General features: G+C 44.9%; 1 protein-coding gene across 2 annotated transcripts; it reads right to left on the bottom strand.

Annotated features, from left to right (window-relative positions):
• ThrRS (threonine--tRNA ligase) lies at window positions 1-27,896 on the bottom strand. Of its 2 annotated transcripts, none has more exons than XM_089545633.1 (17): window positions 27,772-27,896; window positions 27,361-27,399; window positions 23,922-24,103; window positions 22,003-22,118; window positions 17,903-18,150; window positions 16,462-16,605; window positions 13,932-14,078; window positions 8,709-8,807; window positions 8,088-8,183; window positions 7,165-7,235; window positions 5,235-5,397; window positions 3,208-3,345; window positions 3,030-3,107; window positions 2,790-2,890; window positions 2,254-2,355; window positions 1,324-1,511; window positions 1-190 (listed from the first exon to the last, which is right to left on the bottom strand). In XM_089545633.1, the coding sequence occupies exons 1-17, from the start codon at window positions 27,826-27,828 to the stop codon at window positions 48-50; spliced, it is 2,112 nt and encodes a 703-aa protein (XP_089401759.1). In that variant the 5' UTR covers window positions 27,829-27,896; the 3' UTR covers window positions 1-47. The 2 variants fall into 2 exon arrangements, with proteins under 2 accessions (XP_089401759.1, XP_089401758.1); XM_089545632.1 differs by having other exon boundaries at window positions 27,652-27,781.
• Between the last annotated feature and the right edge of the window lie 8 nt (window positions 27,897-27,904).

Genomic DNA, 27,904 nt, shown 5'->3' with positions numbered 1-27,904 from the left:
TGAACAAATAAGACGGGAATTCCCATTTAATGCCACTGACAACTCATTCAAAACTTGTCATCTGTGAGGTATTCCTTCTTGAGGCGGTTCAGACGTTCCACAAGGTCATCCACAGCAAACTCGCCATGCACCTTGTTGTCACGTGTACGAACATTCACTGTGCCAGACGTCTTCTCCTTTTCACCAACAACTGCAAGTAAGCAAAAATTACTTAAATATGTGCAAATAGGTGATGACCGCCGCTGCCTTGTACCAATATATAAAATAATTTTACGTAGCATTAAATGGAAGCGAAGAAAGTTTAATATATCTATTGCTAAAAGGTTTGACGATCTAAATTCCAACAAACAGGTATTTCAGCTTCATTAAGCAACAGTGCAATGGATCAAAATAGAGATGGTATGCCTGTGGACAAAAACGATCCCCTCTGGCTCTCTTGTCACCAGGCTACGATTCTGTTCAGTCAAAACTTGTGTGGTGCATTCCACAGCTACTCTACAATGTACGCTGTCTTTGAAACTGCATCCATGTTACATGAGTTATGAAGCAACTTTTAACAGCAAACAGCAAGAGCAATAGTATAAATGCAGTTATTTCCTCTCACTTTACGTCAATGTAAATAAAGCAGGTGAAGTACATTTCCCTGCTTTAGCTGAGCCTCTAGCTTGAGCTCAGCAGAAGGCAATATGTCTAGGCATCAGTACTCTCAGGCTGTGAAAGAGGGGGGAATTGAGCGCCCCATAATATAAATGGACCTGCCAGCATCATTAAATAAGATATAATAAGCAAGATTTGCATATTCTGCCTCACTCCTAATAAACCCAATCTTTAAGTAAGCAAAATCTTGAATGATATAAGGCCAAGCTAGCTGTCGATTTGAGCCTTCTACCAAAAAGGTATTCTTCAGCTCAAGAGAGTGTGCACTAGTGCTATGAGTGAAAGAAGGGCCTTAAGGCCACTCAATGACGAGAACAGTATCAGCCACCAAATGACTGGCCCGAAGAGTTAACATACTGTGTGAATTTGTGCAAAGACCGCATTGTTTTTTTTATTTTTAAATCGGGTATGAATTTTGAAGTTCCGGCCCAGATGCTAATTAAAAAAAAAAAACTATTTTTCTCTCATCTAGAACAGGCCGTGCAGCCCTAACATCGGCGTAGCCCTTGCACGAGGTTATACGATAACTGCAACAACACTGCCTTCAAAGAGAAACTTTCTCATTCTTGTCCCCTCTAGTTCTGTAGAGCCCACTGGCTGAATGAATGAATGAATGAGGGTACAGCTACATGTGTGCAGACACGAATAATGCTGCCCTCTTCTTACCCAGAATGAAGTTGTACTGGTCCAGTTGGGCATTGCGGATCTTCTTGTTCAGTGTGCAGCCAGGGTCAAGGTCAGCATCACAACGGAATCCGGCTTCTCGTAGCCGGTCTCTCACTTGCAGTGCATACTCGTCGTAGCCCGAGCCCACGGGCACCAAGTTGACCTGGCGTGGCGACAGCCAGAATGGCCTGCACACCGCACACATGCACACAATCAGCACCACATATGGCATCTGATACCGGCTCTTAACAGCCGTGGTTATCTGCTGAAGCCTTGCTGTTGCAGATTCTGCTATTGCAGGGGAAGCTCACAAATTCAACCCCAATTATATTTAAAACCCAGATAATAGAGACTGTCCTCACAGTTCGGATGATGCGATCACAGTCACTTTTTTTTTTTATCATCAACCATGAGTTACATTACATCTCTCTTTCTTTGAAGCTAGACAATAGGTACGCATCTCCAGCAAGGCTAAAGCTAATACTGTACTTCTATTCATGGGCAGTGGGAATCAAACTTATCTGACATAACAAGGGAGTCTTAAGAAGAAAAAACACTTCCTCTGGATGGATAAATGCAACCTGATTTTTATACCTTACAATCACAGACACAAAATGGTACGCTAGACCCCTTCAGAAAAACTAGCATTCCAATTCACTCCCACTTTGGTATTGGTGAATCACACTCCTTCAGAATGTATTTCTTTCAGATGCACTAAAAACAACCTGACTGAGAAGAGATGGAGAGAAAAGGCAGAGGAACAGCAGAAGAGAAAGAGAAAACAAACAAGTGCACAGCGCCCCTGAGCAGCTGCTCCAAGAAACACAGGGTGAGGACCAAAAGAGAAGAGGAGAGGAAAGGAGCAGGACAGGGAAGGAGACGGCAAGCACACCACCAGCCCAAAAGAGCAGACAGCATCAAAGCACTTACCATTTTCCTGCAAAGTTCTCGGTGAGGATGGCAATCATACGCTCCACAGAGCCCAGGATGGCCCTGTGAATGATGACTGGACGAAGCTTCTCCCCACTTTCACTGAAGGATCGTAAAAAAAAAAAGCGAGGAGAACAAAATAAATCCAGCTCTGTAGCAGCCAACCACTGAAACTGCATAACTAGTATTGGTCTTTTTAGTTTGAAGTACTTAAAACAGTGATCAGTGTGATAATGTTGCTCACTACACTAGTCCGCTGGGTGACTGTCCTCCGTATGCATCAATGACCTTGGGCACATGCATTATTTACTTGCGCAATTTGCGCACTTTTTTTCTCTTTAAATTAAGCCTCAAAAAAGGAGGTGTGAAAAATACACTGGACGAGACCAGACCACGTTTAACCATGGTGTTGTTTGGTCAAGGTACCCTTGTGCCATTGAAATCAAGAAGTAACGTATCATCATAAAATGACACACTTCACAATTGCCCACAGTACATTAAACATGTTGAAGGTGTTAATCTGATCACTTGCCCACCTGATATAGTTGAGATTGAACCGGATGGGCAGCTGGAAATCGAGCTGAATGGTGGCACACTGATGCTGCCGCCTCAAGGCATCCATGATGGTGATGTCAATCTGCGAGGGAAAAGCACACCGACATAGAAATGTGCGGAACTCTCTAAAGTAGTAAGTAAGTAGCTCCCGGGCAAAAAGCAGGCTACTCAAGCCCCTAAACAGCAGAAGAAATTTAAGACAACATAGTTCTGCAGCCTACCTTGGGACCGTAGAAGGCTCCATCTCCAGGGTTCAGTGTCCAGGGATAGCCAAACTCGTTGAGACTCTGCTCCAGTTGCTGCAAGCCAAAATGTGAGAACACAACACTGTGAGAAAGACTAGCAATGGAGAGCAGCACAATTAGCATACTTGGTCACTAGTGCAGGCGAAGGACCAACCTTTTCAGCGTCATTCCAGACTTCAATCTCTCCAAGAAACTTCTCTGGCCTTGTGGACAGCTTCAGCTCAAAGGTAAAGCCAAAGATTGAGTAAATGTGCTTGAGGAACTCCAGCGCTCCCTTCATCTCTGAAACGATCTACATGGGGGGGAATAGCATACAACTGCTGTCATGACATGGGTGCAATTTTGGTGACGACACTAATTCACTCATTTTAACTAACCATCAATACCACATTAAATGTCATGCCCAAGTTCACTCTTTTCTATTAACTTCCACTGTGCTCTCATTAACCCTAGTTCATTCTCTAATCCATGTCCCTCTTTTCAAATTGATATGATTAAGCACTAGTAAAACAAGCTGTTGGTCTAGTTGATGCACTGCATTAACGAAAATAGTAACAACCAAAAGAAGACTAACAAAGGAAACAGAGAAAACAACGAGGTTGGACTACCAACTTGTTTATTTACCAGATTGGGTCTCTCTCTCACACACACACACACATATACAGGGCACTCAGTCACATGACCATTGCACAATCACCATCCCACTCACCCATCCGTAATGGAACAAATATGGTGATAAAAATTACAAAGACCACATTCACCTATCTTTCATGGGTATGTCCCAGGTTCCCTAGCCTAATCTTAGTGCAGGAAATCTTGTCAATAACAGGCAACCAAGGCAAAAGCAGAGTGAATAACAACAAAAACCACAAAAAAAAAGGAGCACTTTCAGCGCCCAACAACCCAAGCCACATCAAGTGCAACAGAATTTCATTCTTCGAAGGAAACGTGGCTGTTTCCTATCAAGACCTTGTGATTATAAAACAGATTCCAAGACGGCAACTTCCTTTCTTCGGAGGGCAGCAGAGTAATCACTACAATATGCGTCACCTCTCTTTGTAGTCATAAAGGCCCCAAGCACTTCACGTGCCACCATCTCACACTGCGGTGAAAGAAGCCCCAGTGTGAGAAGAGGCATGCTGAACCCTTTGTGGCCTGTGTGGTTGGTGTCTACAAAGTACCACTGACCTGTGGAGGAGGCTGTATAGGTCAAACGAGGCATTGTGTCAGTGACAGAGCATGGGAGCGCCATAAATCATTAGAAAAAATAACCGGGTCAAATTTGCCCCTTCACTGCAAAAAATGCAAATGTGAACCAGTACTTGATGGTATCAGGATTCTGGGCTGGAGTTGCGATAAGGTGGCACATTAAGTACTTGAGGCCTTTTTGATTACAAAGAAACTTGATGAATGTTGTAGTGATTGCTATGTTGCCCTCCGAAGAAAGGAAGTTGCCTTCAAGGAATCTTTTTTATAATCACAAGGCCTTGATGGGAAACAGCCAAGTTTCCTTCAAAGAATGAAATTTTGTTCTGCTTGATGTGGGTTAGGTTGTTTGTCGCTGAAAGCGTTCCTTTTTCTTTTTATCGTTTTATTGTTATTAGCTCTGCTTTTGCAATAGGTTACCTGATATTGACAAGATTTTCTGCACTGAGATTAGGCAGCTGAAGTTGTGAGATACCCATGAGAGATAGAAAGTGAATGCGGTTTTTGTAATTTCTATCATTATCATAATTGTTCAATGAGGGACGAGTGAGTGGGAAGGTGACTTTGCGATGGTCATGTGACTGACTGCCCTGCACAGTTTGTGCCTCGAGTTGGCAAGTAAACAGTTGGTAGTCCAGCCTCTTTCCTATTGTTTTCCCCGTTCCCTGTATGCGTCTTCTTTTGGCTGATGTTATTTTCCCTAATGATTCAGCACACTCGTTTCAAGCAATCTTGTGCAAGATCAACTATTACTGCACCGTACGATGCATGTGATTCAAGAGACTTTGAATCAAGCTAGCTGTGTTGTTATGAAAAATAATGTGGACCGCAGCCACATTGAAGCTTCTTACTGGCTCAATTTTCTGCTTCCTGATTTGCGATTCAGCGTGAAGAGAAAAACTTTTTTCCCCTTTCCAAGCGTTGCCACAAGTGTTGCGCCATGACTGCATTTATCCAACTGGTGTGCCCACGTACCTGCTGTGGAGCGCAAAAGATGTGCGCGTCATCCTGCTGGAAGCGTCGTACCCGGATCAGACCTGTCAGGGCCCCCGAAAGCTCATTGCGGTGCAGCACCCCAAAGTCGGCCATGCGCAGCGGCAGTTCTCTCCAGGAGCGAGGCCGGACGTCAAACATGAGGCTGAGAGAGGAATAAAGCACAACTAACTGAAGCATCAATCAATGAGAGGAACTGGCTCAAACTGAGGTATAATCAAGTGCCATAAGATACTACTGTACTAAAGAGGAGCGATCCCACCTCCATCTGTCTGCTAATCCTGACACCCGGCGTGAAACAAAAGCTACAGAGTGACCGAACGCATCTGGTTGTAACGCCGGGTGGCGTGACCTCCATTCTTCAGCCTCTGGACGTTTGTTTGAACAAGCCTTTCAAGGATCGCTTGCGACAGTTATACTGGGAATGGACTGAAAGCAGATCAACCACAACTCCTGCGGGTAGGCTGAAATGCCCAAGCGCATCTACCGTTGCCCACAGGGTTTCAGCAGCCTGGTAAGGGGCTGTCTCATGATTTGGTCTAACGCACATTTAAGAAATGCTAAATTTCAAATGCTCTAGATGAAAGTAAGGACGACCTGCTGTGGGAGGCAGCTAGTAACAAAGAAGAGTCTAGCCGTGATGATGACAGTGACGGCGAAAACGGCCATGAGAATGCATAGGAATGCCCATTTAGCATGTATTTCCATAAAGTTGTACTTATGACTTTCAGAACTGCGTGATGTTGGTTCCTCGCGTCACATTCGAGTTCTTTCGGTTTTTTCGTCACACGCCCACAGTCTACCCTCGCGTTACAACTGTGTTTTTTTTTTTCCCCTTTTCACACTGGAAAAGTCGACCCTCGCGTTGCAATCGTGGTCACGTTACATTCCCGTAAATACGGTAGTTGATGAAGATGTGCAATGCACAGCATGAGAGTGCGTTGCAGCTTAACATGAGGTGTGTTTGGCTGCAGCGATAGCCTAGTGCTTTTGTGCAGTGGCCAGCAAAGCTGATATGTTCACACTGGTGTGGTGAAGTTTGAACCCCAGGCACGGATATTTATTTGATTTTCTTTTTTTTTTATGGATTTATTTCACTTGGCACAAACCCACAAACATTGCAAGATCTTGCTCGGGGTTTACCCACTGGGATATTGTTCTTTCCCACTAATAGAGCCACTTGTTGTGGTGCATCCAAAACTTCAACCATTGTTTACAGGGGCTCAATGAGATATGTGATCGTGCCATCAAGCATGTCTGTGGTAGGTGTGTTTGACATTTGGCTCCTGTACTGACATCCAGCCGCTAATAAGAGTGTGAAAACATATTTCGTTCCATTCTGTGCACTATGCACGAAACAAAATATTTACATGCTCGCCTATTCACGACATGTGCCACACGAAAATTTCAGTTTGTTTTGAGCAAAAGCTTGATCAATTATCAAAATTTCACTAATTTTTCAGGCATGCAGAGCTTCCATTCTGTAAAGGTGCAAGATGAAAAAGAAACGACACTGACTGCCTCTATTAAATGAGCTTATCTTCTTTTCTGTATTCAAGCTCTGGCTTGGTTTCATTTATGGGGTTAAACATGCCAAAGTGACTCAGGCTATGAGGGACACCGCAGTGAAGGGCTCCGGATAATTTCGACCATCTGAGGTCCTTTAATGTGCACTAACACCCCACAGTACACAGACCTCTAGCATTTCGCCTCCACTGAAACGCAAGCATCGCAACTGGGATCGAACCCGCGTCTTTCGGGTCAGCAGCCAAGTACCATAACCACTCAGCCACCGCATCAGTTGTATTCAAGTTCTGTTCAAAAAGAAGTCGATTGTGTAATAAAACAACATGCGACTTGGCATAAAAAATGAAAAAAGACAGCTGTATTGCAGAAAATCATTCATTCTTACCAGTGACCCGGGCAGTTCATGGGTTTCAGGGCAAATTTTTCCTTCTCAACATCGAAGGAGAACATGTTGTCCTGAGGAAATATAACAAACAATTAGGCTCTCCAAAAATCACCACACACATGAAATGATCATACAGTAGGCGCTCGTTAATTCAAATTTCAAAGGACTGGAAAAAATGTCGAATTATCAAATGACCTCAAAAGAAACTGACACCTGCTTGCTATCGAAGTAAATTTATTTGGTGAAAGACTGGACAATGGTCACCTACTTTCGAGATCAGAACAGTGCAACAATGACTACTTTTCAGATTTTCATCAATGGTTTATTGTGTGCACCCTGTCACAAGCATCGAAATGGAACTGCTTCAAAATGGTAAGACCCCCACCCCCACCAATGCAGCGATACAGTAGGGCGTTGCCCCCCTACAGGTAGTGCGTCACATGTGAGGAGTCTTCACTGCACAACTTGCAAACAGCATTTCACGAGCGCACAGTTTTGGTGCAATGGAAGAACCATGCAGATGGAAGCAAGCATAGTGGAAGGGAGGGCAAGGCTTGGTTGGCTGGCTATGTGCGGCGCCGCGAGCAGGTGCAAAGCTCAGAAAAGCGAAACCAAAACTAAGTGTTCGGACTATTCTCGGAAACAAGGCCATTCATTTTTCATCATGCCTGCTGTTACACATGTGTTAGAAGCATGTGGGGGACTGCAGCATGAAATTCAGACTTGAGCAGGATCGCTTGCCGTGCCAGTCGTATCTGGACATGGCCTCCCCTGGGGGCCTATTCGAATTAACCAGTGCAAGACACACAGAGCCCGAATTGGCAAGTGTCCGATGCTATAGCCTTACATGGGCGTTGGCCGGGACTGTGCCAGCAGGTTATAATTAACAAGCTTTTACTGTATAGAAAAGGAAGCAAAGTTACCTGATAGTGTTGCCAGTGACCAGATGTTTGCCACAGCTTGCTGTTGTAGATATTTGGACTGACCACCTCTTGGAATCCTCGCTTGCGGTACTCAGACTGCAAGGCAGCAATCACAACACTTTGCTCTACCTCTCATCGTGTGAAAGACTCTTCAGGCTAAACTTTCAGACGGGGAACTACTCTGTAACTAGCATGCTACCAGAAACTAAACAAGAAATGGAGCAGTATCATCATTACTACAAGTAAGCAATGATGTTACAATGCGGACTACACGTGTGCATGATTTCTGAAAGTATGTTTAGCACAGCTCAATAAGCGTTTCCTTGCAAACTCCTCCTTGTTGACAGCCGTTTCAAGACCAGTTTACTCCTGGTGCGTATGTGCCCTCATAAAATCTCTGCCACTTCTGCCCAGTTGTAGCTTGAGATAACATTAACAGGTATATCATGTTTGTCAAAAAGGAAGTATTATAACCACAAAAAGAATATTAATACCATTATCACAACAAAGCATAATAAGCAATCGCAAGTGGTGTGCTACCTCAAACCTGACAATGCAGTAGTTAAGATATCCTGTGTTGCGAAAACAAAGCTGTAACAAAGAAGTGTACACCACACTCACCTTGATGAGATCCACAAGGGTGTTGTAGATGTGTGCTCCATTCGGCAGGAAGAAGCAGCTGCCAGGACTTAGCTCATGGAAGAAGAACAGCTCTTGTTCCTATAAAGAAAAAAGCATCACTGTTTCACCGCTTTGGGGCAGACAGCCGCGATTACAGTAGAACCTCAATTACACAACTTTCAGGGGATTTTGTGAAGCCATTGCATGATCCAGGCATCGTAGCATCATATAATTGAAAATCCCGCACAAGTGATGCATTTATTAAATAAACACACCCACTACTCTGGCTTTCAAAAATTAAGGCTACTTTCCCCAAGCGTTATAAAAGCACCTGTTTTTGTTCTGCAAGAATCAGTTTTGAGCCTGAATGCAGCCAGGTTTTCGGCGCTGAAGAGGCGGCTTTAAATGAGGTGCGCGAGCGCTCCCGTTCCTGCCCGTTATGTAGATGTCACAAGCGCCTCTGCAACGATGATTTGGATGATGCACCAGAAATATGGCTGCTCTGATTCTTCGAAGGCGTTTTGCGGCACACAAGTCTTTCTGCTCAGACTTCCTCTAGAACCACTATCACTCCGTGGCAGCAGTGTCTGTACTATGAATACGCATCATAACGGAAAAAGAAAACACGATGTTTGCTTGCGATGCGAATGAACCACCAGTGCGCTTTTTGCAGCAATGTGCGGCGCCACCAGCTGACAGCACGCTATGCACTGAAGCCGCAGTGGAACACGCTTTTGAACTGTCGATGGACGTAGAAATTCTAATCTTGTTACAGCCTCTATGATAACTTCATGCTAGTATGAACGTACTGTTGATTTCCCTAACAGCTTTGTAAGCGAAGCGTGCGGAAAAACGGACCAGCCACGTGAACCATCTTTCACCGACGGCTGCGGGTTGCACGAGCAGAGTCCGAGTCCGAGCCACTGGCAGAACTGTCACTACAGTTTGTGGTGTGCTTGATTGCACTGCTGCATGCATGTCTCTGCCTTGATCCTGATCTGGAGCCAACTTGATTGACGTCACGTCTGCCAATAAAGTGATCCATCGGCGTCTCTCATTCTGAACGGCTCCCGCCGGCTGTCATACAAAGCAGGGCGTGCATATTTTTTTGTCGTATAAGGAAGGCTTTTAATGCATTATCTCTATGGAACATTCGCCAGGCCTGCGCCAATTCGTCATAAAATACGGGTCGTTGCATGAATGCGGCACGCATAATTGTGGTTCCACTGTACTGTTTCAGCTTACAGGCAAGAGGCAAAGCATACTGACAAACAGATTGCGGAGTATGTCAATAACACAGTCAAAACTCTCACAAAAAAGAAAAATGCACAACAGTTCACTGCTGCAAACTGCTCACACTGCAGTGCTGAAAACCTGTGAGGTTTATATCTAAAGGGACAGTGCCATTAAATATGGTGGCATGGATTATAGCAGCTACCCAGTGACATGATTAAGCAGTCTAAAGCACTGATCTGCAACCCTGGTCTTTTCAACGGAGTGATTACATAAAGCATGAAGACTTCCCATCGCCACAGGCACAAGCAAACAACCTAACGGCATCACTTGCAAATTGGCTCCAATGGTGGCACACGGCACCTGGCAGAGTGGAATATATAGGTTTTGCTTTGTGAGTGAAAACAAAGCTAACCACTGAGTGCCCTTTAAGATTTTAAGTGCATGGGGAAAGCTGTTTTTCCAGCTACCAGATGCTGTCAGCATGACAACACCTTCAACTTTGCCGAAATGTACTCTGTAACACAATTAGTCAGCACCAGAGGGCATATTTCCCAGCCTGCATGCTCTGATGTTCAAAACCCAATGGTGCTGAAGAATTTTACAGCGCTTTGTACAAGCCAATTAGGAGACCTCAACTACATAACCCCTATTTAGAGGTACAACTACATATTGCGTTTTTGTACATTTTTGTAGGTCCACACCACCACCACTACCTTAAGTGTAATTAAGGGGGGACACTGGTCTTGAAAAAAAAAATTTTATTAATGAAGTCACAGTTACGAAATATTCAGGGAATATGTATTTTTGTGTGCTGATTCTAAATATGTCATTTAATTTCATGTAAAACAATTCCTTGAGCACTTATGCACTTTTTATGCTAGTATTTTGTGGAGAGTTTTGAAGAAAATTTGCTGTGGGAAACTCGCTGAAATGTATGCCATTATGTTCTCTTGACACCAAGGAATACAATAAGGGTGAAAATGTCTTCCTGCCTATCATAGAACTTAAGTTATAGAGTTTTGAAGTTGTCGCTTCAGAAATGAGAAGGAAAGTGTGTATTGGTCAAATGTTTAGGGTCAAATGTTTAGAAAGCTGTATAGCTTTCCTTTGTAGCCGTATGGCTGCGCTTGGGTGGATGCCAATGAGTAATTACTCCCTTATTACAAAGTGTGTATTCCTGTTTCTGAAGTGGCAGCTTCAGTACCCTATTAGTCGAGTTCTATGAGAGCCAGGATTATAATTTTACCCTTATTGTATTCCTTGGTGTCAAGAGAACCCAATGGCATACATTTCAGCGAGTTTCCTGCAGCAAATTTTCTTCAAAACTCTCCGCAAAATAGTTGCATAAAATGTGCATAAGTGCTCAAGGAATTGTTTTACATGAAATTAAATGACATACCTAGAATCAGCGCACAAAAATACATGTGCCCTGAAAATTTAATAACTATGACTAAATTAATAAAATTTTCTTTTCAAGACCAGTGTCCCCCCTTAAGATGCCTCCACTGACCCAGCGAGCCCCTTATGTGCCCTTCCTTTTCTCAAAAGCAAGGAAGTCTGAACAAGTTTAAACCCTTCAGTGGCTTTGAGAAAGGGAAAGGCACACAACTGCCTCAATTTGTAGGTGGACATAATTAAAGGGGCCCAGAAACACAATCTTAGTTAACTGTTTTGCCTGTTGATTGCATACAGTGAGTTATAATGGTGCTATTAGCGTCGGTAACACCGCGTATATTCCGTTTTTTAATATTTTAATGTCCCCCCAAAAACAACTTCATGGCTCTGATGGTGTCGGGTTTTTAGCAGCGGATATGACATCACCTGGCGCGAGCTTGATGACCGGACAAACAGTAAATATACTGCAAATTGTGTGAATAAATAGAGAAACATTTTGTCACCTGTCTGCGTTTTATATTATATCAACAAAGACAATTTGTTTGTCTTAGATAGAAGCCCTGCAAGGCAAGTAAAATAAAAATACACCACCAGGGGCGCTCTGGCATGGAAACAACGCTGCCAGTCTCACAGAGAGCAGGCAACCATGGAGTACAAACTTCCGCGACGTGCTCTGGCTGGCTGTTTTGATTGGTTGCGCCACGTGCCGTCATTGGGAGAGCGAAATAGGAGTGGGAAGCCCCGCCAAAATCGAGTTGAGGGCAGCGTTTTGTTTGCTTGTATTTTGAAATTTCTTCACTGAATAACTCCCGTTCCTGTGCATCGATTCCTGTAATTCTTTTTAAGTCAGCATCTGTGTGACATAAAGAACCCACCTGAAGTATAGCCGGTATTCCCCCAGGCAGTGTTTCGCAGCCCCTTTAAGGTATCCACTGACCCAGTGAACCTGTTGTGCACTTTTCCTTTCCTCAAAACCAAAGAAGGGTTTAAATTGCAAATAAGACAACACTGGGAACTAGACCATTTGCTTCATGCAAGCAGGCCCTGGAGTCTGTGAATTGTGCTGGAAAAGCGATCCAACCGAAGACCCCAAGTGGAAGAAGGCCGGGTATGCCCATGACCATATACAGTGGAACCTCGATTATACGACGTTCAGGAAACCGCGCGAAACCGTCGTATAATCCGGGTGTCGTATAATCGAAAATCAAGGGTGATATTTTTTAACGTCTGAACTTTATCGTCATCTTTTCTTTTTTTTTTTTTTTCGGAACACAAATGCAGCACATTTTTGCCGGCAGAGGGCTAGTCTTCAACAAACAAGATAAAATGGCCGTTGAGGCTGCCGTGAGGAGCGGGGCAGCGGCGCCGCGGTTTTCTTGATAGGTGGAAAGATTACGGCGCACCGGTTATCGACTGGCTAAAGTGTGCCTACCGTATTTACTCGATTCTAAGCACCCCCTTTTTTTTCACGATCGCGATGCCCAAAGTGAGAGGGGGTGCTTAGATTCGAAAAATCTAAACTAACCCCCCCCCGGACCCCTCTTTTCGCGGCGAAATCTCGATGAAATGGGCGCGAGAAAAAACATTTTCCGCTTATCTGTTTTTTCAGCAGCGTCGGCTCCGGCGGACGCATTTGTTGCTGCTCGTCTTATCTTTAATCTTTATCTTTCCTCTGATCTTTCAACTCTCCTCTATCTGCACTTGGCAGCGGTGGTGGCTTGGCTCAAGCCAGTAGGCAGGCCCGTGCAATTTCCTTTTCATCCTTCTCTCAGTCACAACAACAACAACGCGCAGGCCGTGCCTCCTCGGGACTCCGACTGCACATGCTCGACGAAAAAGAGAGCAAGTGCACTTGGCGGCCTCGGCAACGCTCTCTTCTGCTCAAAAAAGGGGGTGCTTAGATTCGCATGCAAAGTTTTTTTTCAGAAATTTTTTTCCGAAAATAGGGGGGGTGCTTAGATTCGGGGGGTGCTTAGAATCGCGAAAATACGGTACATCCCGGCCTGCGTTTGCTGACGACCTTTTTTGACGGACGGTACGAGCCAGACGTCGTACGAAGCGGGGTCCTTCTAAAATTTGCGTCGTATAACCGAGGTTTTTAATGCATTGTCTCTATGGGGGTTTTGCCGGGACCGCACAAATTCGTCGTAAAATGCGGGTCGTCGCATGACCGGGGGACGTATAATCGAGGTTCCACGTAGTAGATGCCAAAATCGGCCTCTGAGATGCCCAACCGGGCAGACACCTGTGAAACGTCAAAATGGGCCAGCCGCTCCAGATCTCTAGGCTGCTAATGCCAATCAGCTTTCACTGATTAATGCGCTAAGCTGGTAAGCTTAGATCTAACAATTTTTTTTTTTCCTTTATGGAGGGACCCTTCGAGGAATATCCCATCCCAGCAACAGTTCTACCTGAACACAAGCCAACTGTGCATGTGGTCCAGAATTATGCATAAACCAGCCGCAACCATGAGTTGCTTCACCCAGACAATCTACAGCTTGCCTGATAATACTTCACTGAGTAGGAAAAAGGAAAAAGAGTAAGACTGGACACAGGAGAGGAGTGGTGGGACCAAACAAAGAGTGCACGAACTCGTCCAAGCTTGCGATGGTCCCTCTTGGCAGCCTCCTCCTGGAAACGCTGCCACTCCTTGAGCTGCTTGGAGTCCGGGAAAGAGATGCCGTACACCCGCTGCAGGACCTCTGCATCTGCCTTTCCTTCCCAGTAGGCTGACGAATTCTGCGACGGGTATGATGGAACATACCCATTTATGCTCAAAGTACACACGTACAGAGGACATTCAGAAGATGTTAATGGTGTCGTTTCTGCTACCCCAGGCCAACAGGCAAGATGATGAATAAAAGTTACTGAGGGCAAGTGTGCAACAAACATCACTGCCTGCCAAAGCAACATTCATCATCATCATCATCATTTATTAACCCTTAAGGGTCCCGTTAGGGACATTACATAAGGGGGGGGAGGTGGTACAGGGGTGTTCAGCAGTCATACATGAATATAAATATAGAAGGAATATAGAAATACAGCAAAATATAGAAAATATAAAATATAGAATAGAAAATAAAGTAGAACAAGACGAAAAAAAGACAGAAGTAACAAATTCAAATACAGTAGACTCCCGTTAAGACGAACTCGCTTAAGATGAACCCTTGGTTAAAATGAACAGTGGTGGTCATTTGTTTGGTTTCCCATAGAGTCAATGCAAAAAAAATCTGCTTAAGATGTACACTGCACACGTGCTAATTGGTTAAGATGAACTTTCACGACCAGCCGTGCCCAAGCCATGCAGCTTTACTCGACCATTCGAGCAGTATTTCAGCATAAGGAAAGAAAAAAAAAAGCTAAAAAATTGAAAGCTTTTTTGCACCGCCGACGATCCATGCGACGCGGCGAGGCACATAGACCTAACTATGTCTCCTTTGAAAGGGCGATTCTGTGAAAGCAGAACTGTCGCTGCTCCTCCCCTGTGAGGGCACTGAAGGATATCTTGGAAGGTTAAGTGATATGCCTACGCTTGTAGCAAGCAGACGATTTTCTCGACAGACACAAAAAAAAACAACAGACTGGGCAACACTCAAAAGTGCCTGATGCACTGCACTAGTAGTGCAATAAATGCTTATGTTGCAATTATTTTTTTCCTAAAAGACTATTCCATGGCTTTGTTCACATATACGAAGTATTTGGACACACACTGCATGCTCGAACATCATTTTAAGAAGCACTCCTAATTAGATGAACTTCTGATAAGATGAACAGTCTTCATGGTCCCTTGGAGTTCATCTTAAAGGGAGTCTACTGTAATCACGTCATGGCAGAGTGTAGCAGAAATATAAACAAAAACAAATTACAACTTTGGAAGTAAAACAGGCTGGTCAGTTTGCAGGGCTTAGAAGCTGGCATAGGGTGCAGGAAAAAATTATTTGTCGTTGAGATGGTCGATTAGGAGCTGTCTGAATCTGGAAGGATTAGTCTGAATGACAATGTGTTCGGGGAGGTTATTCCAGCTTTCTATCGCACTGGGAAGGAAAGATTTATTGAAATAATTGGTGGAGCCGTGCAAACGCTGTATGCTTAAGGAGTTAAATAAACGACGAGATGATCGTACCGGAGCTCGTAGAAGGTTTTCTCGAAGTGCTGGAAAGTTGAAGTACAGTTTGTGAAAAAGACAAAGAATTGAAGTTTTCCTGCGAAAGGCTAATGACTTGATGCCGAGAGATGATTTCAACGCTGTGATGCTGAGCTGAGATTTATACTGTGAGGTGATGAAGCGTGCTGCCCGATTCTGGATGGCTTCGAGTGAATCTATCAAGTAGGCTTGGTGAGGATTCCATATTGTTGAGGCGTATTCTAGTTTAGTTCGAATGTACGTTTCATATGCTAGTTGTCTGGTGGCTGCGGTGGACATGGAAAGTGATCGCCTGATGAATCCGAGTGATCTGGAGGCACTAGCACATAGTTTTGTGATGTGATTAGCCCAGGTTAGGTTGGTTGTTATCTCGATGCCGAGGTACCGGTATGAATTAGTTTGAGACAGCGCTATGGAGTTCAGGGAGTACGAAAAATGAAGAATCGAACGTTTACGTGAGATGTGCATGAACTTACATTTAGAAACGTTGAGCTGCATTAGCCAGTCGGAACACCACTTCTGAACTGTGCTCGTTGGTGTCGCCACAACCAGAATTAAACAAATTTTAAAAGCGTAGTGCTGAAATTTAGCGCCGAACTGCTACATATGCTTTAGTGAAATCTCAAACAATATACACACATGCACAAGAACTAGTCATCAGTGGTAAACAGCTTATACCAACACTCGCTAAACAATGGCCTAGGTAGGAAAGTTTTATCAGGAACCTCAAGAGTGTAATCATTCCCTTTTCCTGACATTTTTGCCATGCAATGCAAGCACTGCAACAAGAACAAAAAAGGTGTATTTACAAGCTGCCGTACCAGTCAGCAGGCAATTTTATGTAGCAATTTTAGGTACATTTCCTACCAGAAAACACAGCAATTCATAAAATAAAAAAACAATTCAATAATAAGCAAAAAAAATGCACATACAAGACAGGAACATAGCCACGTATTGCCAGTGCCCTGGGCATCTTACCTTGGTGACATGAAGAGCCTTGACTTTGCCTGTGTGACGCACGTGAGGACCTCGGCAAAGATCAATCAGTGGGCCACACCTGTACACTGTGGTAGTGGGTGTCTGCACCTTCTCTTGCAGTATGCGCACCTTGAACGGGTTGTACTGCAAACAGAAAGAAAAGGTTCAATGCATGAATCATGCATTAACTTGTTACTCCGCACTCACTTGAACAAACCTTGTAAGGCAAAAAGAATATCGCAGCCTACGAATACTTCCCAGAAATCACAATATCGCCTCAAATGCAAGTGCATCTCATCTTTGCCACGCAATACTCTCAAGGTTACCTGAAGTTAAAAGAGGTGCAATCTTCTTGTATTACGTGAGATTAAGAAAGCAAGCACTGTGTATGGAAGCTGCTCCTGAAATGTACACATCTTTATTTATGTCCCTGTCAGGTGAGCAGCACTGGTTAACACGGTTGGCTTATGCTTTAAATGTGCAAGAAAGCATGCCCAAGCAAAAAAAGAAGGTGCTTTGCATAATAGCTGCTTTGGAATATATTCGAAATACCAAAGTCATTTTAATGTAGTTATGTTGCACTCATTACCAAGATTTTCCCACACGGCTTGGACGCCTGTCAAAGAAGCATTCACCGTTTAGAGCCGATAGGCTATTAAAGATAACGAAAGCTACGCAAGGAAAACTGCGCCTCTCCAAGACATTTCTGTCAAGTAGTCTTATATGAGAAGGAGCAAATTTCCTGCACAAAAACACAAATTTTCAGGTTATTTCTCCACTTACAATTTCTATAATTTATAGTGGCAGACCAGAACGTGGGCGGAGCTTTCAATTTTCCGGACTGCCCATTTTTGCAGACGTTTTTGCGGTCCCCAGTGTCCGAAAAATCAGTCGGTGACTGTATATGCCAAGAGGAAAACTTAGAATGCTTGTCACACATAATTATATAGTCAGATACAACTTAAGTCTGCAGTGAAGCTCCGCCCACAATAAGCCTCTGCGCACAGGATCCTCCACGACAAAATAGTAGTCCACTGCTTAAACGTTTCTTATTGCCTAAACAAGAAGCTTATCACAAGAAAAAAAATTATGAGCTCTATTATTTTGATACGTGGATTGTTTGATATAGTCAAACATTAAAAACCTGATTCCGTTTAGAGCTGCGATTTGCCAGCGGAGTAATACAGGACGCCGCGGACCGCGGCCCAGTGTTAGCAACTGCTGTTTTTTTTAAGTTGTATCCTACTATATAGAGTAATCAATAAATGAAGGCTAAAACTTTGCTCACGACTTTACTGACGGTTGTGAGGCAATCAAGACTGCAACACCTGCAAGCGCAATGAGCCCAGTACAGGGTGCACCCATCGTAAACAGTCAAAGGTGTGTATTTCTGACAGTTCACACTCTGCCAAAATGGTTGAGATGGCATGTTTTGATATACCTGGAACATGCGCAGCAGGTCTTCCTTGGGCAGCTCTAGTCGCTCAAAGGGCTGCCGCTCCTTGACGATGTTGCGCATGAGGCCCTCGATCGATGGGTGGTCGACAGCCGAGACGCCGCCCTGGTCTACGTGCATGTCATAGTAGAAGCCTCCCTCGATGGGCGGCCCATAGCAGAGGCAGCCTCCGTAGAGCCGCTCCAGGGCCTCACCAAGGACGTGGGCACTGGAGTGCCAGAACACCTGCTCCCCTGCACCAGCACCAGAGCGGTCAAATGGGTAAACTCTGCACAACAACAGCAAGAGCAGGCAAGACCACCGAAAATGTATAGGTGCGATGCATTAAAAGAATCAGAGCCAGAATAAATTTTTAAATAGCGCTAGAGGTTAAAACTACCTGGCATGCTGTTCAGCCATAAAGTCTATAAATATTGGCTGAAATATTAAACAAATTATATAGTGACCTGAAAAAAAATTTTCAATTTCAATTTTCCGATGTGCAGAAGATGGGTGACACAGCATAGGAATGTAGGAGCATAGAAATGTTTTTTATATATACTGTATTTACTCGCGTAATAGGCGCACTCGCATAATAGGCGCACCCCTAGTTAGGGCGCGAAAAATCAGATTTTTTTATTTCCGCGTATAATAGGCGCACCCCGAACTTGGCACTGTGATCAATACTGTATTTACACGATTGCAAGACGACGCCTCGCCACCCCTCGCTTCCCGATCTTTATTTTAACAAAGTTTTTGCTGAACTGACTACTGGTCCACACTTAGTGCTGCTGCCGTCGCAGCTGCTGCGGACCCACAGCACGTACAACGACATCGCGTAGAACAGCCGCACACAGTTTTCAGGGATGCTCACTTTAAACGTCTGTTTGGAAAGCTTCATTTCCAGCCGGAAACGTTCCCGACTTAGGCCCGCGAAAACTTCGGCGCTTGGAGTCGCGTACGAAAATTTAGGGACGCCTCAGTCACAACTGCCGCACTTCTCGGCCAAGTCGTATTTTCCGACCTGCCGCACGCTTGCCGCGTTCGAGAGCAAACTCCCAGCCGTGTAGCTGTTAAGGTGCTTGCCCGTCGAGCTAAAACATCAACGCTCCGCGGCAAAGCCATAAACCACGATAACTATCGCGCTACCGCAAATCCCGGCACTTGACAGCAACAACAACAACAAAAAAAAAAACGAGCTGGAGATGTGATGGCGATATAGATAGCGAAAGCTTGCGGCGGAGGAAAACGATGATGATGATGAGCTTGGCCTTGGGCGCCCTCCGTGGGCGGCGTCTGGAAGCTCCTGTGCGCGTGTGTGGCCTCCGCGATCAAGCGCCCGTTGCGCGCAGCCGGAGCCGATCGCGGAGGCCTCGGCGCGTGCATTCCGAAAGTTTCGGTGCGGCCCTTACACGGACTTTTTTTTTTAACATTTTCTTCGTGAAAACGGGGTGCGGCCCGTACACGAGTGCGTTTACGCGGTGTGTTCAATTCTGCGAGTCGAAAAATTTCCGGAAATTTTACTCCGCGTAATAGGCGCACCCCGAACTTTGAGCCGGATTTTCTGGAAAAAAAGTGCGCCTATTATGCGAGTAAATACGGTACCTATATTGTTACAGGTGCAAAAGCTTCGCTCAAGGTCGGTTCACGCCAGGCGTACCAAGTCAGTTCCTGATGGTGCCGAACCAACCCCACATCCACCACGTTCGCACTTCTACTCCTTTGTCTTCACTCGTCCGTGGCAATAAAATTTGTGGATTAATAGGGTAATTATCAAAAAATAATTAATTCGAAAGCAGAATTAGAGCAACTAGATGCCGCCGGTGAGATCCAAACCCATGACCTCCGAATTTCGCATTGGAGCATCTCGCAGCGATTAATTCAAACAGGCTACTGAAGGGAGGATGTGCCCAGGTATTATCGGCACAGCAACTGATTGGCTAAATAGCCCTATTCAAACCTCAGCTGCATGCTGCAGAGTCGCCCAAGCACCTTTAATATGTGTGCAATGGCAGGCGTGACAAACAGCCATACCACCCCGTCTCCATGCATAGTCTGGCTGTTTAGTTTCGCTTTCCTGAGCTTTGCGCCAGCCCGTGCCAACGAAGTCGATCGGCAGCGCAACAGTAAGCCAATCGAGCTATAGCCAAGCTCAGCATGCCATTTTGGACACTGACTGGTGCGTTTCTGTTTTTTTTTTTTCCTTTCTTTTTTTCTTTTCTAGCTGCTCCAGAGCCACTGCGGGTTTCGTTAATTTCCATCCACATGGTTCTTCCAGCTCGCCGAAGCTGTGTACTCGTCGCGTGCCCTTTGCAGTTTGGGCAGTGAAACCTCTTCACAAGCAATGTTGCCGCTTGTGCAGCTTGTAAGATAGCTCCATGGTGGTCCCGTCACAGAGTGAAAGGTGGCAGGCCCGTACTATTTTGCAGCAGTTCTACTTCGACAATGCCGACAGTGTACACACAATAAAACACTCATGGAAATATAAAACAAAAGTCATTGTTGCGTAGTTGTCATCGCAAAAGCCGGCAAAAAATGCTGTTTTTCACCAAATAGATTTACTGCGATGCAACTCACCGTTTTTTCAGTGTCGTTGGATAATTCGAACTTTCAGATAATTAGAACATTTTTTCCAGTCCCTTGAAGTTTGAATTAACGAGCCTTTACTGTACTTGGATACAACTTAAGACTGCAATGAAGCTCTGCCCACATTCAGAACCATCACAGAGAATTCCTCCGCAACAAAAAATTTGTCCGTTGTTAAGGCATTTCAATTTACCTTAACAAGACGCTAACCACCAGACGAAATTGAAAGCACAAGAATTTTGCTTCCTCAGGCTTTTTATCGGGCTACAAAAATGCAGTACTCGTTAACCCTTTATACGAGACCAGGACACATGAGTCCCACTTGCTTCAAGTGCCGGCAAACGGAAAACAGTGCTCCGACATAAAATATTTTCACCTGCTGGATACTACCAAACTATCAAATAAACCATTAAGTGTATTCCTTAATAGGTTCCTTGGTGTTCTGTATATTTTAACAAGAGCGGGTGCAAAGTTTGAAGTGACCAATATTGGCGGGAGAAAAACATTTTGAAAAATCGATGAGCTTTTGAGCCTTTCTCATCAGTCAACTGCCTCAAAATACTTCTTGAAGCAATTTTCAATTCTAATCCAAGTTGTCTTATATGTCCAAAAGAGTGAGGTACAAATACATCTCAAATTTGAAGTATATTTATGAAGCCATTGGAGCAACTGTGCCCCTCTTTTTTTCTATAATACTAGCGGTCAAAACAGCTTGAAAGCGATGCCATTCAAATTCATAGATAGTACATCGCGAGAGCAATTTTACCATTTGTTCGCATGGAGACAAGCGCAGAGCTTGTGCTTTATAAACGGTTAAACAGAAACATTCTCTCCACAACAGAAAAATGTGAAGTGATCCAGTAGAGGGGTGCATTGTTGTGGGATGCCTGCCACAAAGTTCAGCAGTGAGGCAAGACTGCTAATTCTGTGCTGAAGAGGTTCCACACAGCAGGGCGTTAAACTTGATTTCCAAGATGAAATAGAGGGCTATGCTATATTGCATCGATCAGTCTCACACTACACTTCACATCAGATTAAGTGAAATCATAGATGTAGCAAGCCTGTTCGTGCCATTCGAAGTGAAAAGCCTTACTTCTGCCACTCCAAATGACCTCAGTGTTTCTATTCTAAGACTCACAGCTTCTGTCATGAAATGTCCGAGAGCACACTTTCCATCAAATACACAGGCTAAGGAAACACCCTAAAGCTGCAGATATTGGCTCTAAAGAAGCCAAGCATTGGGTAGCTTTGGACTTAGTAATAGTGCTGTGAGCTAGTTAGAGGAAGTTTATAGTGAAAAACTAACCCAGACAACCACAAAAGAAACACTAATTCACCAATGCAGGTAACAAAGAGAACTGTCAGAAGCTCTTCATATAGCCAAGAACGGTGATAACAGCATCACCTAAATATCACTTTTGGACTGAAGTGAATGAAAGTATAGTTTTAGTTTTTTCATCTTCTACTTTTACCGTTTGGTAGCATTTATAGTGATCGTATTTTCAAAAAAGGCAACTCACCCTCCTTGTCCTCGAACTTCAGCAGTTCGAGGGAGCAGTCCTCTTCCAGGGGGCGATCCAAATCCCAGAGGACCTTGTTCACCTTTGCAATGACAACATTGTCAGCCAGACCCTTGCTGTGGAGAGAAAGTAGGAAGACTCAGTCCCCGGCAGGAGTGCTTGGCTGAACATGACAAATCACCCACAACACGAAAATAGTTTGGAAGACCTGGCCATGCAGCACCAGACAATGAGGTTGGCGCAGCCAAAAGAAGCCTGAAAGAGTAACTTGCCAACAAAATTTTGCATCGCCTTAGCCAATTATTATTTCTGAAGCATACTTACCACAACTGAACTGCTATTTCAAGTGCAATTTAAGAAATCTTATGTACCATAAAAGCAGCAGAATAGGCAAAGTTCGTGTTCCACACCTGATAGCAGTATATTTTGTGAAAAAAAAAAAAAGAAATCTGCCACACACTTCTGCAATCGCCAAAAACGTGCCAAGTCTTAGTTTGTGTGAGAAGACAATAAAACCACTGCATTATCAAGACCCGAGCTGGTATAGCCTCACAATGCAGAATGGCAACCACTGGCATATTATTCTTCACACTGAATCAGTGTATTATTATCCATTTATCATCAGTACACTACAGCAGAACCTGTAATGTTTATCACTCTATCCACACTGGTTCCTGCATGCCTACTTTCGCCATGCTTCCAGCTGCAGGTACGCTGTACCCACACCGTGACAATCTCCAGACCACAAAAAAAGTTAAGGTTCAAGAAAAGTCAAAGTGATGCATGTAAAAGGCACTTTTAAAAAATTAACACTGCCTCAAAGGTAAACAAACTAAACTTCTAAGTTCGACATGCTGTAAACAACCTAATTTTTATGTTTCATAACCCTTAAAAAAAACTGATTGTGACAATTATTTGGGCCAAAGGAGCACTAAGGGGCTTGTCACCCCTCGTTCGTGAAATTTAGCACTCGCGAAATTTCTTGATATTGTGACTTCACCAGAACTTGCGAAATATTTAGCTTGCGAAAAGTATGCTGCTTATAGTACCTAAGTCATGCATAAGGTCATTGTGAGTACATTACAAGTTCATTTATGGGATACTAAACAAGGAAGTGTGCCTACACAACCTGTTACAATGTTAACAAAGTATAGTAATTGGTCAAATGTTTAAGGGAATGCCCCAAGGTGGAGTAAATTGGTAATAAGGGAGTAATTACTCATTGGCATCCACCCAAGCGCAGCCATACCGCTACAAAGGAAAGCTATACAGCTTTCTCAGAAACTTCGTAGTTAAAAAAAATTCGTCCTGGTCCGGGGTTCGAACCCGGGACCACCGCTACACCGGAGCAGTCGCTCTACCAATTGAGCTAACCGAGACGGCAGGCTTATGGTAGGGCGAGTACTATACCAAAGTATAGTAAGCTCTCAAGTTGATGACTTACAGCTTTCACCTTCTTATACCAAAGACAGAAAACATTTATCATGCTTACTCCAACAGCATGTTAGCATACTTGCTATATGCGTCCAGTTGTACGTTTATATACAGAAGTTCTTCTTCCCCAAATTTTCTCAGAAAAAGAAACAAACAACATCGAAAATGAGAAAAGCTGACAACAAGGACTACAGCAGCAAAAAGAGTGGTCCGGCCAAAAAGAGGCATAGCGCCTATATCGCATTACCAAACGTAAAATAAGCTTTTGCTTCGTATACCTTTGGCGTATACCAAAGCTTTACATGTATACAGCTTTGGCATATACCTATGAAAAGTGCTGAATATCTCATTCAGACAACATATACAAATAAAAGGGCATGAAGTCAAATCTGCTTAATGGAGTGTACCACTGCCGTCAAAGTGTGGCTCTCGGAAAGCCCATCTTTCTGGCATGCCTCATGACAAACAGCTATTATGGACTGTACCTGATGCCAGCAGCGATCTGGTATGGGGTTGTCTTCCATGACTCAGCAGGCACTTGTTTCCCATCAGGAAGTGTTACCGTTATAGGTGCACTGGTCTTTGCTGCCAGCTCAGCGTCATAGCGGGCTTTCAGCTCATCCCAGAGGCGGATGCGCTCTTCAATGAATGCTGGCCATGGCTTCAGCTGTCAAGAGGTCATGCAAAAATGCAGCACCACAATGTGACAATACTACAGTCCTTCACTGCCCATACGTCTGCCCTTTCTACTAAGGCTATCAAAATAGACTCATGACACAGAGCCTTAATACAGCACTTTAAGCAAAATATAAAGAGATTTCAGGAGGTGGCACTGTGTGCCAGCTCAAGATTAAAATTTCAGTAAAGCACACTTTGGGATTCATTGAGTGGAAGGGCCTCAACCAGTAGTTGTCAAACTTAGTACTATGAGTACCTTGTGCTCCAAATGACGCATTCACTCTCTAAAATGTTGATATTGTACGGCTGATGTTCAGCAAGCTGGTGATAAATGTTTCCAACAAGGATCACTACTGCAAGCAAAGTAACTTCTCCTTTCACACTAATATGTAGAGATACAATGATACAGGAGGGGAGTTTGAGGGGGGCGGGCTAACAGCTAGAATGAAATACAAGCCCAAAAAGAACTGTATAACAAGCGCCTTTTTCAGAAGACATAAAGATCATTCTCTATAAGCTAACCCAAGGTTCTTTAAACCGGGCTCAGGTGACCTCTGATCATAGATTCACGAAGGAGCGCATACTAGTGCACTGCACGGGCTCGGGCCGGCCCGAAAGCCCGGGCCCGGCCCGGCCCGGGACATGATCTGTTTTGCCGGGCCTGGGCCGGGCCCGGGCCTGAAGTTGCGGGCCCGGGCCGGGCTCGGGCTTAAAGCTGCGGACCCGAGCCGGGCTTGGGTCCGTGTAGAAAAGGCTAGTGTCCGACTATTCATTCACTATTGCAGAATGAAGTGCACAATTGCTACGCGCTGAGACAAAAACTAAGCTTTATTCATTCACTTATTTATTTCCTTATTTGCAAGGCGCGGTGGCTTAGTGTTCAAGGCGCTTGATTACTGAGCCGGTGAACCAGGCTTTGCTCCTAGCCTCGGCGGCCGCATTTCTATTTCGGCGGCAAGTATGACAGCCCCATGTACTTTGTAGTATCATTGCTCGTTGAAGAAACCCAGGTGGTCGAAATGATCCGGAGCCCTCTGCTTCGGTTTCCCCTTGGGCCCCCAAAAACATAGCTTTTATTTTATAGCTGTATTTTCTCATGTGAGAAAATTCACTAACTAAAACGCGTTTGGTTTTCTTTTTGATCAGCCTACCACAAAAGCTCGCGAGAGTTTGTAAATCTCATCTCATGACCAAATCTATCCATCCTCGCTTCTTCAGCCTGGTTGACATGACAATTAAGTGCTTTTCCCTGTAAGTTATCACGTGATTCGCGCGTTACCTTCTGCTCCACCAGCAAGAGTAAAATTTAACCGGTCCTAATTGGCCATTGATCGTTCGTCATCCCAAAACATACCTATACACTATTATAAATGCATTCTGGAAGAACATATTGCCACGCGCCTAAAGGCGGGTTCACATGCAAGCGACTGAGCGATTGAGCGGCGCGTCGCAGCGAAAATTTCCAACTTGTTGAAACCTCGCCGCTCGTCGCAGCGACGACTCAAAACAGGTTTTTCCGCCGCGGCGACAGGATTCGCTAGCATTTTCGCTGGCATGTGAAACAGGCTTAACGCGCCGCGTGACCTCCGCGCTGAGCCGAAGACGACGACGAAGCGGCGGTGGGCTCTCGAGGCGCGCTTGTTCTGTTCGGTGTCCTGGAACCTGGCGCTGTAATTAAAAGAAGGCTCCCAGTATTGGGTTCTTCCCGACGCCTACCTTCATGGCTCCTCTGGTCGTGACAATATTAGATTAGGACGCTTATAGTCTTCAAAACACACACCGTGAAATACCCAAGCCTTTTAGCTTTTCGTTTCTGCTGAAAGGTGACCAGTTAGGCTATGAGTTCAACCTGTGAGATCGCGTTCACTAAAAAAAATGTCATCCTACGGCTTGCTAGGCAGCTTTAATGTTTATAATTCGCGGACGGCAAAATATAACTGATTAAAATCATGGGGGAATGCAAAGTAGTCTATTAAGCGCGTATGCAGCCCTTTTTATTTGGCTCTCGGAACTTCGGAGTGTATCTTCGCGCACCTATAGTACACGAGATCACTGTCTAAAAGAGGGCCTGGCGAGCACTACTCTTCATCACCTCTTCTGGGTTAAAAAGTACCAACTTTCTGCAACCCAAATGGTGGTTTCAGAACCTTTGTCGGCCAGTTTCTTATCGGCCTATATTACTAGCAGACTACTTGCTCAGTGTGAGCAGTATACCTCACACGTTACTGTGAAACGGGCCGGGCCGGGCCCGGGCTTCACTTCGGGATTCACGGGCCGGGCCGGGCCGGGCTCGCTAGAGCGATAATTTAGCGGGCCTGGGCCGGGCCCGGGCTTGAAGCCGCGGGCCTGGGCCGGGCTCAGGCTTCAAGTCTCGGGCCCGGGCCGGGCTTGGGCCTCAGATTGAGGCCCGTGCAGTGCTCTAGCGCATACACCCCTTCAGCGAGCTGACACAAGCCCACAGAACCTCATACCAGCTCTACACCCCACCTCACCGTTCCCTAGATAACAATTGTGCAACACTGTGGCACAGAGTACAAACACACTCTATCTATCCCGCCGATTACACTACCCCACTATTATCCCTCCTTCCCCACTCCTGCCTGCACCCTACGCACAGAACCCGTCGCCTCTTCCCTCCAGATCCTCTTCCTCTGCTCGGCAGACCTTTCCCCGCGGGGCCAAGAACACCTAAAAGACCTAGGAGGACTGGGAGACCCTGGTGCGCCCGGAGGATGCAGACAATCGCCACCGGCCGGGCCGCCAGTGCTATGGACCTTAGGAACATAAACACTTGAGTGCAGTGGGGTCCCAGGGGCCTGCGTGCTCCGAATTCCTTCGTTGCAATAAAGTCTCTCTCTATATATATATAAGCACCGCCAATGGAACACATACGGATGCGCCTGTACACGCGTTTGCCACTTCCTTGTCGCAAAACAGCAACCGGAGGTGATAAGACAAGCGGCAGCACAGTTTCAAAATGTAAACATGTTTCAAGAAAGCTTGCTCAGGAACGGAAAAACTCTCCCCTATGCCGCATAAATACTTGGAACAAAGTTTACTGTTGAATACATTTCAGATGAATAACCTGCTTAAAGTTAGGCAGTCAAGAAATGCGTCACAACCAGTCGGATCACTTTTGCCGACACATCAGTCTGAAGCAAAACTCCGTGTCGAGTATGACAACCATACGGGCGCGGCGTACCGTTTAATCAAATGAACTTACTAGCTCATTAACGAGTTATTTACCTCAGTAACGGGAGCCTTCGATTCCGCTTTTGCAGAAACCTAGAAAGACAAAAGGCAACGATCAATACGCGTACAAAAGGAAACTGCACATGCAAACCGGCACAAGATTGCATCAACTAAGAGAAGTCCTTCACCCTCGAAACAAGCAAATATATTAGTAGGGACCTTGACATCCAATAAAAATTGTCTACGTTTACGGTGTTAGAAAGAACGCGGGACTATGCTACCCGAATGAATGAACTATGAGAACTAAGTTAAAACAGTGTGACGCAGGTAGAGAACTTCACAGACCCTGCTGCTCGTACGAACCAAGGCTGGATAACCACAGCGCTTCGCTAGGCGGAAACACAAAGGCAATCGCATTGTCCAACAAATTGTGAGAAGTATAGTCACGGTTCAGTATGTTCGTGCCTTTTCGTGGTCGCCTAAACTCATTGCTTCAACTTCGTCCGACACGTTGGCCGCCATGATGTAAAAGAGAGGAACTCAACAGGATCCATGGAGGATGACAGGATCCAAAACCAGACCGGCCAGACCGGCGCAA

This window comes from Amblyomma mixtum, chromosome 5, assembly GCF_055824585.1.
Source record: "Amblyomma mixtum isolate Tamu chromosome 5, ASM5582458v1, whole genome shotgun sequence".
NCBI classification, from domain to species: domain Eukaryota; kingdom Metazoa; phylum Arthropoda; class Arachnida; order Ixodida; family Ixodidae; genus Amblyomma; species Amblyomma mixtum.
The sequence above is the reverse complement of the archived record's forward strand: the minus strand, read 5'-3'. Positions and strand labels throughout refer to the sequence as shown.